Below are 13,561 nucleotides of genomic sequence, written 5' to 3'. Positions count from 1 at the left end.
AAAAAAAAGACAAGTACACTGACCGACAAGAAGTAAAAGTAAAAATATGAGATGACAGAATTTAGAATCCTGGTTTTCTTCCAGGATTGTCCTCTATTTAGCTCCATTCAGTTCCCCATAGCATTCTGCTTAGATGTTTACGATCATACTCTGTCTTAGTTTTCCACCATGTAGGACAAAAAGATTAGTTTTGGCCTTATTTGAAAAGACAATCTTCTTCCTTGATATGGCAAACAGGAAGCTGCCACTCTTTCATAAAGGCCAGATTTGTTCAATTTAAGCAAAATCTCCCACCTGAGCTTTGGATCTCTGGAGCTCCTCCAGAGAAACCGTGCTTCTTCGATTCATGCCCTCCTTGCTCAGTGTAGACCCATGATAATGTCTCGGTAGCTCTGAAGTTTGACCGTACTCTTTCCATATTTACTAATGAACTCACAGAATACTGAAGGATTCCTGAAGACCGCGGAATTTATTTAAGGGTATCAGAGAAAAGGGGGCTGAACACCAGCGTACAGGACCATTTCACAAAGCACGTCATGAAAATCTAGATATCCCAGCTCTAGATAATTGGACTTTATTTTTGCATGTTTTTAAAACCAGGTTTTTTAAATCACCATAACAAAAAGTTAAACACTTAAATACTTATTTTTCAATTAAAAATTATTGCGAACACAATACTTACATTGATTCATTTTTTCTACAAGGAGCACCTGCAGAATATTAATTTTATTTTTAATTAGGCTGGCGATGTAATGCTTTGTTTTAACAGGAACTGCTTAATAACTTATATTATTTTAATTACCATAATATCTAATTACCTGACTGATTACCATATAGCATCAGTCTAAATGCCCTCAAAGCAAATATCAGGAGTGTGAAAGTTGGATTTTGCTTTTCCTACAATAAACCTCAGCTGATTATTAAAACAGAAAATATTAGCAATCAGAACCTGACAGGTTCAATAAATTAATTGATCTGAAATATTCCACATGGTGGATCTTGGTATTTATTTTAAATTAAACCATAGTCAGCAGTACTAATTGGGCCAACTGGGACAAATAATACCTGTAGCTGTGGAAGACAAGTGGCCACACTGTCGGCTTCAGTGCCTCTCAGCTTTTGAAATTGACTGTGAAGAAACGTCTGAATCAATACGAGACGTGAGGACTGAAAACTTAAAGAATTACTAAAAACCAGTGAGATCAACAAGAGAAAGACATTTTTTACATGCCGGACACTGAGGCTGTTTGTGTCCACCTGATAGAATAAACACAAATAGAACACATTGCTGTTTAAAAGTTAATTATTAGACCCGATATCATGCTGAAGCATTCACAATCATCTGGTGCTAAAGAATGCTTGTGTCAGATGATACAAACGCACTCAGGAAAACAGTCAACCAGATGATATCAAACCTGCAGTTATGGACCGCTTAGGAAACTGGAGCAGCAGTTTTTCCCAAAACACAACACAAAAGGTTAGATTTTTTTATTTTTATATATATGCAAAACATTTTAAAAATGCTGCTTTTTTCATGAGCTAAGAGGAAGTCTTGAAAAAATGGCTATAATTTTAAAGTCAAAAGACAATGTTGCAAAATAAAAGTGACCCAGTAACATCAATGTCAGAAAAGCTGTCATTTTTTTTCAGTGTTATTTTTCTTTTTAGGTTGATCGTTGTGTGTCTACTGCAGATCGGAGAGCTGATAGAGTTTGTGACTCCATGGTTAGGATTGTCTCTTTGGGGTGTTTATACTGGAGAAGGTTATGTTATCCACTTTGGGGTGGGAGGTAAGAAACTTTCAATATTAAATAATGTCACATTTTATTTGAACTGTTTAAAAAATATATATGGTCTTACCTCTCGTCATATGGTAAATTTGTTTTAGTGAAAAATATTTGTCTCAATTTCAGATGAAAACATGCCGCAGCAAGCAGGCCGCAGCTTCCTTCAGCTGATGGCTCCGAAATCCAAAGGTGATCGGGTCCTGAAGAAAACCAGAATCAGCAGGCAGCACATCCCAGAGATCCGAGTCCCTGCAGAGACTCGCATCAGGGTTAACAACAACAAACACAACCTGACTGCATCTCCACCTGAAACCATCTGGCGTCGCTGCGAGACTTTCCTGCATCAAGAGTTCAAGTACGATCTGGTCAACTTCAACAGCGAACATTTTGCCACATTTGTTCAATATGGCCACGCTGTGAGCAACTAGGTTGGTAAAATACTTTATGTGGTTCTAATGGTTGGTTAAAAAAAATACTTTAAGTCTCCAAAGAATGAAGGGTCAAATATGCCAAAATTAAATATTATATTTTAATTTAAATAAAACTAGAAGTAAATATATTCCATAAATTAAAGCCCAACTATATCAATATTACAATTAATTACTTGACTGAATAATTAAATGAAATATTTGCTTAACTTATTAAAGTCATATCTTGGTTAATTTGTTACTGTGAACCATAAAATAATGATGAATGCAGTCCATCAGTTTGCTCTTATCTGATTGGTTAATCTGCACAGGAAATCCACTTCATGCCAATCATCTAGAATCTAGATTATTGTGGGCACCACTCATTGTATTTAATACAGGATAGGAAAAAGAAATCATGATATACTGCAAAATCATTAATGAATTAATTAAAGGTGTAACAATGACATTTAATTATTTTGTATTAAATAAAACTTTTATATTTATCTTTTTTTAGCAGAACTAATGAAACATAAATTGTGGCACTTTTGATTCTCCATACAGCTAATAAGAAAATAGATGTTTTCAATGTTATGCAACTGCTGATTAAGAAATGCCACTTTTTAAACTGCTTTTTAGTTTTATTTGAGAAGTGTGTAAAAATCAAAGGAAAATAACATACATTTGTTTTACCAAAGAAAAAAACCCACTAAAAACATCTTAATTTCACTGGGTTCTTCCAGTAGATCCCCTTCAATAAGAACGAAGCTCATTCAGACACAACTAAGACTCTCCAAATGATAATGCAACAACAAATTGAAGCACAAAGTTAAGATCTTCTGTGTTTTGTCCCTGAGTGATTAAAGAGCAAAATAAAACTTCCTTGCTGGCTTTTTTTTTCTTGGAATGTTTTATTTACAGCATTAACAATGTATCTGTGCCTGCTTGCTCGCCCACAAAATCCTTACAGAAGTCTGTTAAAGGCCAACAAATGCACCAGCAGAAGTGGGACTCCGGAGATGGGGGAAACTATGTGTCTTCTTGTTTATTAAGACTTCAAGAATGCCGATAGGAGCATTTCTATACAGTAAGAAGCCAGAGGAGGCCATCGCGGAGACACAATGACCTTCTGCTATTCTCCTCATTGATAATGACCCAGACACAGGCTCACTGCCCATCTAATAAAGCCCAACTCGCCATCATCTGCTAATAACCCTTTACGCAGCTGCAGGAGTCATAAACAGGCCAGCGTCCTCTGAATACAGGAAGGGGAACAAAGCTGTGGACAAACAGGATGCAGCAGAAAAGCATCCACCTATCGATCTGAGATTGTGCGCTGCCCGATGGCATGTGGTGATGACTGCCCTGCTCCTCTTCAAAAAGACACAAAAACAAAATGTGCATAGACGGGGCGGGAGGATAATGCACACAAACAGTGCAAAACATTTCACGCAACAATCAATCCTCGTTGGAGACTCATTTCCCAGGCTCTCGGTTGCCACGTTGCAGCACTTTTTCCATAGTTCCAGACACACAGACGCCTAAGAAGGTGGTATTTTTCCAGCAACAGGACAGGTAAACTAATTTCTCATTTCTTAATTGGTACACGGATTCCATCGCTTTCGCGCCTCGCAGCAACCTCTCATGGGGAAGGCTGATTAATTGTCCTTGAAGTACTAATAATACACACCCAGCTCAGTTCACATACAGACCTGTGCAAAAGTTTCAAGCCGCTCTTTATATTGTGTTTTCAGTGAGGCAGACATTCCTGCAATGCTTCAAACTGGTACTGACCAATAGTTCTTCATCCTTTAATTGTTGTTTTTTGGACTTTGGCTCATTTTAATGCTAATTTTCTGTCCAGTAATGACGATGACACACATAGTGCATTCAAGAACTGGACTCAAATGAGTAGAAAAGCTTTAAATTAATATTCTAAGAAAAACCACTGCAAGTTTAAAGAAATCTTGCTCAACATAATTTTATGTGAAAAAAAATAAACAAAAAACACTTCAGGCTCCTGGGAATTAAAAACAAAACAAAACTTAAGCGCAGTAACATCCACATGACAAAAGCACACAAAATCTTAATGTTTTTGGTATAGTTTCTAGTACAAATATTTAGTACACTAGAAACAAGACAAAACTGACTCATAATTTACTTTTCAGCACCAGATAAGAGCTTATTTTAAGTCAATAACTGCTTAAAATTGACCAAAAAAAAGTACTATAAGTGAAATAATCTGCCAGAAGAGCAAGACATTTTCCCATAATAATCTGCCAGAATATTTTTTCTATTGCTAGTCATTTTTATCAATATTAATAAATTGATTTCCATTTCTTGATGAATCTACACCGAAAACAGTAAGATTTTTTGTTTTTGAGATGCCGCAGTTGTTCAGTTCCACATTTCCACAGTTTTCGTCCTCCTTCCCCATCACTTGCTCAGCTGGACAATATACCCATAGAGCTGGTTTGAGAAGGCCTGAAGAGAGAACCTCTCCTCCACCCTTCTCCTCCCAGCTAGTCCCATGTCCCTGCGGAGGCGCGAGTCCCTGATAAGCCTCTCCATGGCCTTAGAGAAGGCCTCGGCCGTGGGCTCGCACAGGAAGCCCGTCTCCTCATCAGCTATGCTCTCCAGGGGCCCCCCGGAGTTCACGGCGATAACAGGACAGCTGCAGTACATGGCCTCTACGGGAACGATCCCAAAGTGTTCTCTGCTGGGGGTGTACAGCACTGCGGTGGCGGTCTGCAGCAGCACCACCTTCACGGAGTCAGAGGGAGAGCGCATAAAGGTGACGCAGTCCTCCAAGTGGAGCTGCTCGGCCAGTTCACTCAGCTCGTTGTAGTGCTGGACGTTCTCAGTAACTCGGTCATCGTAGCCCCCGGCGACCACCAGGTGAACACCCGCTCTCTGAGCGGGCGTGAGGCTGCATCTCAGGACCGCCAGAGCCTCCAGAGCGAGGCCCAGGTTCTTTTTTCTCTCGTATCGGTTCAGAGACAGAAACAGGTGGGATACTCCCTCAGGAAGCAGACCCTGCAGGCCCTGTGCTTCCGTCGACATCTGATCGAACGTGTTAGTGTTTAGGGACGGGTAGAGGACGTCGGGCTGGACGCGGTTTAGACTGCGGAAGGTCTCCCTGAAGATGCCTGCAGTGAACTGACTGTTCACTAAAATCTGAAAACAGAAATTAGAGAATATTATTTATATCACATCTCTAAGAGTTTCCTTTGACTTTGTTAGCAGCATAAAGACTGTCGTCATTCTATATGGCTTGAATGGTTTCAGAGCTTTACCATGAATATCATCTCAAAGCATACTAAAATAATCCACAAACCTTATGGCTTTATTTGAATTTTATGTGTTAAATCAACAAAAAAAATTACATTCAAATAAATTTTTTTTCTTTACAAATGAAAGTTTGAAGACTGGCGTGCATTAATCTTCACCCCCCCTTTCACTGTGATACCTGAAAATAAAACCCAGTGCAATCACTTTCTAACAAATGACCACTCCATTGACTTCATCACTCCAAATAGAAATCCTGGGGTCTCTGTTTGCAGTCTTCCTCAGCTTTAAGGGGTTCCCACAAATGATTGTTGGTGAGACAAGATGTCAGGAGTCACCTTAGCGGTTAGTAAATCATCTGAACAAACTACGGCTGGAACCTTCTAGGACTGAGTTTAGTTTTTAGCTTTTGCCTGGCTATACTTCACAATATTTTATGCTAAAATTAGATGAAAAAGACTGTGTGTTTTTAACCAGGAGTGAATCCTAAGGTTTGTCAGAGGTTTAAATCTGAGTCCTATGGAAGAAAGCAATATTTTTTTTAATCTTAATTACCATGTCAGCCATACCAGTGGTGCGTTCTTCCAACCAGTCAACAGGAGCTCTATAGAGCCTCTTCAGGGCTGACTTCCTCTGGGTCAGCAGCTGGTCCGGAAAGTGACAGTAGAACAGAACTTTCTTCCTGTGTCGGGACAACCGCAGCACGGGTATACACACAGATACCTACAGAAAAAAGTAAATATATGTATACTTGTGTTAAGCCATAGGATTTGATGCAAAACAGAAGACGTCACTGTTGAAACCTTTGAGTTTCAGTGATATGACACTGGCGGCTTAAATAAACTCACCTGATCACAAACGATGACATCATACTCCACACCGCTCAGGAAGACCAGGTAGAAGGCCACATAAATCATCCGGAGGTACGCACACAGAGCATGCAGGTAGCCGAATATACTGGTGGGTAACCAGTCGCCAGCACATACCTATAATACATTTACATTTAAGAAAGAAATTTGGACCATTGAGAGTCTTGAATATTTGTTTTTTAAACACATGGATGTATTTTCAGGAAGGACAAAATCTGTTCAGAGTTTATGAAAACAGGAATGGAGCTAAAACATGGCCACAATCAGCTGCTAAAACAAGACATTAATCACAAACACACATCCAAACATGCTTTGGAGAAGATAAAGCAAGTGAATATTACACTTATGGAATGGCTCTGATCTAACACTACTGAAAAAAGTGATACCTGATGCTGAAAGCCAAGTAAACCAAGTGCATTAAATGAACCCTACCAATTATTATGAGAAAAGGGCAAAATAAGCAGCCAACATTATTCCAAAAGCTTGTTGATGGATACAAAGTGTGTGGTTGAAGTTTAACATGCCAGCAGACATTTTAAAATCAAACTATAGTGAGAATGTATAGCTAGCTTTTTACCCTAATGTGTTATTTTCAGCTTGTTAGAGAAAACCTATATTAGATTAAAATTAAATTAAAACTTGTGCAGCAATGCATTTTTTAAAACGAATTGGTGTTTTATGTTGTATCATCACCCCACTCTGGAAAAATAATAGCTTAAATTAATCACTAAAAGTTCAAAATATATATAAAATTTTCGTGCCGACGACGAGCCTAAGCAGTAATGTTTCTTTTATTTATTTTTTTTTAAACACATCAAGATGTGCTTTTACATACCACAGGAAGATCTGGGTCTCGGGTCTCCGAGAAGCAGTGTTTTGGATCATAATGGGCGGTCCAAATCTGAACACTGCATCCTTGAGACTTTAGGGCAACAGCAGCATCAACCACCAGTCGCTCTGCACCTCCAATACCAAGATCCGGATGGAGAAACACCACCCGCGCCATTCTGCACATATTATATAGTAAATTTAGGGTATGCATTTTGTTAAAACATTATTTTACAAAGTTAAAGTTGTTTATGTTTTCAGCTAAATAAACAAAATCTCACTACATAAAAAGAAATAAGAGAATCTTATCTTACGACTTTTGTGTAATCAGAACTGAAATATACAAACAATCTAAAAGAAAATTTTAACTAAAAACAAGAAGCAGACCTCACACATTTAAACTTACAAACTCGTGCAGTTAGCTTGTCTTTAATTATAGGTTAAAGTAAGAATGCACACTGACGGATGAAAGGGTTGCTTCAGCCAAAGTTTGGCGTTTTTACACATGTGCTAATATTCACAATGGCTCGAAACAGTTTTGCTAAATTCACATAACCTGACGAGAGCTGTTGCAACCAAAAGTCCAAGCAACATTCAACTAAACGTGAAATACGGAAATGTTTACCTTTCAATTTCTCCACTACCTTGTTCAGTTTTAGAAACCATCGATTAAGCTCGCCTGATCAGCCACAGCGATGATGAAGAGCTGACGGTGAGCCGCCATTTTGGTTCCAATTCACTGTTGGTTTAAGTTCATTTGAGTTCCCCGTTTGAACCGCAATGGCGTCAGTTTCCCACAGTGGACCCTTGTGAGACACGTCTCTCTCATACTCAAGGAGAAACAGTGATTTGCCTTTCAACAATTGGTAGTTTATTATACGCATGTTTTTTTCTAAATTAAGAACAAGTTTTATCTATTATTTTTACATTAAAAATAGAAAATATAAAGCTGTGCAAGTTATATTTTTTCTTTTGTTTTTGTGTTGGAGCAATTCAGTCAGTCAGGCTTCTAGTCGGTCGCCCTCACTGGTCCTTAATTTAGCTTTCGTGTCCCTTTTTAGACGTACGTCAGCTTTGTGAGCTCTCTTCTGAAGTTTTGACCAATTTGCTCACAATCTGCGTTTTTTTTCTGACGTGGATATCAGATTCAAAGAAGGCTCCCGCTTTAGATCTGCATCAAGAAATATAAAACAAAATGGTAATTTTCTTATTTCCATCTAAAAATTAGTATTTTAACTAGCTAGCTTAGTTACATTCATTTAGTGCCAGTGGTCGTTTTGTAGTTAGCAGGTTAGCTGTGGACGTGGCCGTTCCTTAGAGATTCATACAATTTTTATACAATTTCCTTATATAATACTTAATGTATTAACATTAATTATATATATAACCAATCACAAGACTACAATTGCTGTTGAGGGTTAAATTGTAATCACAGTGCTACGGCTTTTGCTTAAAATTAACCTGCTATAGTAAAGGCACATATTTTAAATTTTATTTTAATTGAATATGTCTGGTTTGCCCCAATAGTCATGCGTACAGGTGGGTAGGTTTTTGTTTCTGTCATTTAATATGGGGATTAGACAGTTTATGCTAGATTCTCAAAACTATACTTTCTCACAAATACTGGATTTCCAGAATGACTTAATTTGTAATCTAGCCTTTAGTCTTGTCTTCAACATTATGAAAGTATAAATAAACCAATATTTACTCATTCAGTACACATGTAATCCTCTTCTGTAACATTATATTGGGACCAAATTAATATTTTTGTGATCATTACTCTGGTTAATGTTTGTTGGTACGTGATTGGTCTGTAATATTGCACTTTTTTACTTGTATGCAATCTTGTGTTGGAACATTATTTCAAAAGATCATCATACACTTTTTAAACCCTCTAATATTGTTGTTTAAAAAGTATGGCTTTGAGATTCTGAAACGGTAATTGACCAAAGAAATGGCTGGAAAGCAAATTTATTTCACCTAAATAATGTTTATCTTTTGTTTTAGCCTGGACCAGCCGCAAGTGCAACTAACGTTGGGGCGTCTAGCCGTTCCCCCAGTAAAACAGTGGCTCCCCGGGCTGCAGGATCTACAGTCAGGCAAAGGTATGTAGTCTAGACTTTATGTCTAAAATATACATTTTTATGCAAGCAACTTTCCTTTCTCTTCACTGTATGGGGACATGTTTCAGCAAAGGTTAGTGTAAGGTATAATAATCCATGTCTACATTATTGTTTAACTCTGTGATTTAAAAAAAATAAAACAGTTTTTTTTTTTTTTTTTTGGACCACAAGTAAAAAAAGGGTTCATTTGTTAGCATGAATCTTGAATTTATACAGTTAATAATGACAGAATAACTTCTGTTCTTGCTACAATCTTTTCAAATAACTGGCTCCTCTGTAATCTACGTCAAAACAAAGAATTGTTTTGCTGTTTAATAAAGTATGTCCATCCAAACTATGGCTGCTCAATATTGTAAAGTTACCTGTTTGTGATATCAAACACCAATTAGATTACATGATTCTACCTTGTGACGGTTTTGGTCTTAATGGAGTAAGAAAAGTAGAGCAAGCTCATATTAGGGGTTTATTAGCTGGGCTATCTGCTCAGGAAGTCAGCTTGTAGTTGGCTGCTTTGAGACATATTGGCCTTTGATTGGCAACCGCAGCTTTAAAACGGTGTTGGTGCTTCTTTTGTCTCCCCTCAGTAACCATGTTTTTTACAAACTGAACTTTTTTAAGCTGCTGAGTTTTCTGTCTTGTGAGGGAATGTAAAGCCCTTCAATGCACCAAACGGCTGGAAAAAGCTCCTCTCCCTCAGGCACTTTCTCCGGTAACCCTCAATTATGGGTCGTACTTGATACCAGTAACTGGCTGATGCTTAGTTTGACATTCTGGGTTGGGAACTTATTGGGTGGTGTAGACATAGTTGCAGTATAATATCTGATTCCCACTTTGCTTTGTGCCACAAAACGTCTACGTTACTAGCACTAGTTTTAGATTTACAGTAATATTTAGAGAGTTGCTAAGTGAGTGCACTTATCAAAATTACAGTTGCATGATGCACTTTATATTATGCCGATGTGTATTATTGAATATTTTGACAATATATTGTAGGTATTCATGATCAATCTGCATTGCAGGTTCCGTGGTAACAACTGATGTTTGTTTACATCTTGTTGCCGTTTGTGTTTCAGGAGGAGGGGAGTTGGGTTTGCCATGTAGTTGTGTTTGACAGAGGTAGTGATGCAGTGAAGAACTGTGGAGTGTTTAACTGAGGAAGATGATTCGGTGTCAGCTGTTTCGTTATTTTTTCACTGTGTAGAGACGAAGGGAAATAGATGTATTGATTATCAGCTATAACAGCAATGTTAATATCGCCTGAAATTTTTATATTTGTGCATCTCTAATATCTGTCAATGTTTTTCTCACTCATCTTTCTCATGTGTCATTATGATGACTTTTAGTACATTGGACTTAATCATCTGTGTCTGGTGTTGTTCCTCCTCCAACTGGCTGAATAAACTCATAAATTTATGTTACCTGGAATGTGATTTCCAGTAAATAGTGAATTCCAATCAGTCTTTGGTGATATTAATACTGTTCACACTAAAGCTTAAGATTAGTTCACACCAAATCATCTCAAAGTTCTGTACAAGATCCAATTTGTGTAATTATGTAAGCATAAAATCAAGTTTATATCAATTCATTCCAATACAGTCATATCTGTTCAACTCAAATCCAACTATGTACATTCAAATATAGTTACATTTAAAAACCAGTTAAATTTTATAATGTTTAATTGTGGAAAATAGAAAATTGCTGGGAGTCAAATTTGTGTTGCTTCTCACAATCCAAAAGTGAAAGTGGAGGATGTTTTTGATTGTTGTTTTGCCACCAGATTGTTGGACAGTTATCCTTTACTTCCATCAAAATATTGACTTTTTTTCTCTCTCAAATGCATAGATGTTATATTATTATTTTAATTCTTTCTGATCACATTTCCATTTTGATTCTTGTTTTTGCATGAAAAATTGAAAGTAAAAACCCTGTTCCTACTGCTTACTTTCCAGCCGACTGTTTTTTTTTTTTATTATTATTATTAAATGCTGTAAAAAGCATCAGGTTTCAGGTGGTTAGTTCTTGTTTGGCCCCCCCCTCATTGATTAAAGTAGATGGATGTTGTCGTGTAGACTTAATCAAAGTGTAATCAAAAGGGTCGCTGCAGCTTCTCTCTCATTATTACCCATTACCACCAATCCTCTTCATTACCTCATTAACCTCTGTTTAATCTGTCCACAAGCAAAGCAGCCATGAATCAGTCTGCTTCCTAGTTATATTAAGATTAAATTCTGATTTTTTTTTTTTTTTTTACTGTTAATGGTTTTTAAATGCCAGTGATAAGAGGAGTGTAGTTTGTACAACTATTGTTTACAGATTTGACCATCTTCTCTTTTTTAACTAGTTTTCTTGCTGCTTAGGAAATATGTTTTGTAACATGTTTTTAAAGTAGGTGGATTGAAGTTGTTTTTCATTTGTGTCCTTTAGAAAAGCTACCAGCAGTGGTACACGCAGCGGAGCCAGGACTACAGGATCTGCCGGCACTGGCGGCATGTGGCGCTTCTACACTGAAGACTCACCAGGCCTTAAAGTGTGAGTACCACTTATGAAAAAAAATAAAATAAAAACACCCTTTATAGAAGAATTGCTCCTATAAACTCGCATACAGAGTCTGACATTTTGACATGCTCCACTTAGAGGTGCTAATCTTCAGTATTTCCGACTCTTGGGATGTTAAATGACAGGAAATTGGGCAGACGTGACTCTCTGCTAAAACAATTGATGCCTCCGAGTTTGGGACCTTCTTTATGTGCACGCAGTTATTTGGTGGCATAGTGCATGCTGGGAGAACTCTGATCCTCAAACTTATGTTCTGCTGAATCCTCGGCTCTGATATTAGCAAAGGCATCCCGTCTCCTGGCCATAAACAGTCGCGGCTGATCAATGGCGCCGTGGTCGTTATTGAGTGCGTCTCTCCACTAGTCGAAGGAGGGCAGGCCGGCCATACAGTGGTGTATATCGAGTGCGTGTTTGTTCCTGCGTTAGACGCCAGCCTCAAAGCTTCATTAAAGGATCCACTCTGAAAGGTCAACTCAATTACAGCCTTGTGAAGGGGGGTGGGGGGGCAGGCGAAGGTTGGCATGGCAATGCTGCTACCTAGCAATGCGCTCCTCCCCCCAACCCCTCCTCGCTCTCAGAGCCTCCTTCAGAGATGAGAGCCCCTCCTTGTTTCCAAAACTCATCAATAAAATCAGATGCTCTCCCTGGTTGGAGCTACTGCAAGTGATGGGATTTGTGTGTTAATCTAGGTTTTAATCAGTGTCTCATTGTTTCGACAGCGGCCCTGTACCTGTGCTGGTGATGAGCCTTTTGTTTATTGCTTCAGTCTTCATGCTCCACATCTGGGGGAAGTACACCCGCTCCTAAACTCCACCTGAAGACATCCGACATCTCAGCTTCTTAACTCTTTGGACCTGGACCAAACAACGAATGAACAAGTTTCCTCCTTTGCCATCACTACAACTCTCAAATTGGACTTTTGTGGCCATATTAGTTCACAATCTCAATCTGGATCAGACTATGGTAACCAGAATGCAGCTTTTACTCCCGAGGTTAGAGGGATGAAGCGTTGAGGACGCACCTGAAGACTTCAGAAGTCGGGAGCAGCATGTTTTCCTGCTCCTGCTTCATGGAGGACATTTGTGTTTTCAGGCCCCCTGTAAATTGCAGGGGGCCTGAAAACAGTTTCGTTTTTTTGTTAACAGCATTTGTACAAAATTTGATTGTAAAGTTGTACAATAAAAATAATAATAATAAAAAAAGATTTGAGTTGGTTATTTTAAATTTCCAGATTAAACATTTTATCAAAATGTATTTTCATATATTTCTAACAGATGACTCGGAGTTGCTTTAGAACTATATTTCAAATAAAACTGCATGTTTTTATAGACATTTTGTCCAGGATTTAAGGAGTATGTATCAAAGCTTTTCAATTTTGTTCAAACTTGTATCTTATGATGGTTATATTCATTCTTAGATCCATAAGTCCAATAAGACTTATTCAGGCATGAAAGAAAAGAACGAACACATGGCAGCAAAGAATAAAGCAGAAATTTGCAGAAGAGTGAGATTAGCTTTGCAGTGCCAATCTTTATATAGTGTTTCATGAGGAGAAAGAAGTCAGGAAAAATGTCTGAGTGCAGCAGCTTGGCGACCTAACAAACTTGCATCCGATGGAGTAATTTAAAAGCTCTCTGTGGCAAGTCCAGTCTGTCTGCATTTCAACAGTGGGGCAAATCACCATTGTGACATTAGGTACTTCT

At 38.1% G+C, this 13,561-nt stretch overlaps 3 protein-coding genes across 3 annotated transcripts; 2 read left to right on the top strand and 1 right to left on the bottom strand.

The window, feature by feature from the left end:
* Positions 1 to 470: 470 nt before the first annotated feature.
* On the top strand, positions 471 to 2,992 carry LOC116717687 (phospholipase A and acyltransferase 2-like). Its single transcript, XM_032559231.1, has 2 exons — positions 471 to 1,790; positions 1,914 to 2,992. The coding sequence occupies exons 1-2, from the start codon at positions 1,589 to 1,591 to the stop codon at positions 2,213 to 2,215; spliced, it is 504 nt and encodes a 167-aa protein (XP_032415122.1). The 5' UTR covers positions 471 to 1,588; the 3' UTR covers positions 2,216 to 2,992.
* A 1,167-nt stretch (positions 2,993 to 4,159) lies between these two features.
* Positions 4,160 to 7,921, bottom strand: alg2 (ALG2 alpha-1,3/1,6-mannosyltransferase). The gene is made up of 5 exons (XM_032559220.1): positions 7,805 to 7,921; positions 7,187 to 7,358; positions 6,331 to 6,468; positions 6,038 to 6,205; positions 4,160 to 5,371 (listed from the first exon to the last, which is right to left on the bottom strand). Exons 1-5 carry the CDS (start codon positions 7,843 to 7,845, stop codon positions 4,631 to 4,633), a joined length of 1,260 nt encoding a protein of 419 aa, XP_032415111.1. The 5' UTR covers positions 7,846 to 7,921; the 3' UTR covers positions 4,160 to 4,630.
* Positions 7,922 to 8,214: 293 nt separating this feature from the next.
* sec61b (SEC61 translocon subunit beta) lies at positions 8,215 to 13,062 on the top strand. The gene is made up of 4 exons (XM_032559230.1): positions 8,215 to 8,377; positions 9,187 to 9,284; positions 11,727 to 11,831; positions 12,578 to 13,062. The coding sequence occupies exons 1-4, from the start codon at positions 8,375 to 8,377 to the stop codon at positions 12,663 to 12,665; spliced, it is 294 nt and encodes a 97-aa protein (XP_032415121.1). The 5' UTR covers positions 8,215 to 8,374; the 3' UTR covers positions 12,666 to 13,062.
* The last annotated feature ends 499 nt before the right edge of the window (positions 13,063 to 13,561 follow it).

Source organism: Xiphophorus hellerii, chromosome 3, assembly GCF_003331165.1.
Source record: "Xiphophorus hellerii strain 12219 chromosome 3, Xiphophorus_hellerii-4.1, whole genome shotgun sequence".
Lineage (NCBI taxonomy): Eukaryota > Metazoa > Chordata > Actinopteri > Cyprinodontiformes > Poeciliidae > Xiphophorus > Xiphophorus hellerii.
Note: the sequence above shows the minus strand (reverse complement) of the source record. Positions and strands in the feature narration are given on the sequence as shown.

Excerpts from the sequence above, each read along its gene's own strand:
- LOC116717687 (XM_032559231.1), top strand. The coding sequence starts at position 1,589 with ATGTTGCAAAATAAAAGTGACCCAGTAACATCAATGTCAGAAAAGCTG. Across the intron at positions 1,791-1,913 it reads TATCCACTTTGGGGTGGGAG|ATGAAAACATGCCGCAGCAA; the intron begins GTAAGAAACTTT and ends TCTCAATTTCAG.
- sec61b (XM_032559230.1), top strand. Across the intron at positions 9,285-11,726 it reads GGATCTACAGTCAGGCAAAG|AAAAGCTACCAGCAGTGGTA; the intron begins GTATGTAGTCTA and ends TGTGTCCTTTAG. Across the intron at positions 11,832-12,577 it reads GACTCACCAGGCCTTAAAGT|CGGCCCTGTACCTGTGCTGG; the intron begins GTGAGTACCACT and ends TTGTTTCGACAG.
- alg2 (XM_032559220.1), bottom strand. The coding sequence starts at position 7,845 with ATGGTTTCTAAAACTGAACAAGGTAGTGGAGAAATTGAAAG. Across the intron at positions 7,359-7,804 it reads GGTAGTGGAGAAATTGAAAG|AATGGCGCGGGTGGTGTTTC; the intron begins GTAAACATTTCC and ends TAATATGTGCAG. Across the intron at positions 6,469-7,186 it reads GAGACCCAGATCTTCCTGTG|GTATGTGCTGGCGACTGGTT; the intron begins GTATGTAAAAGC and ends AATGTATTATAG.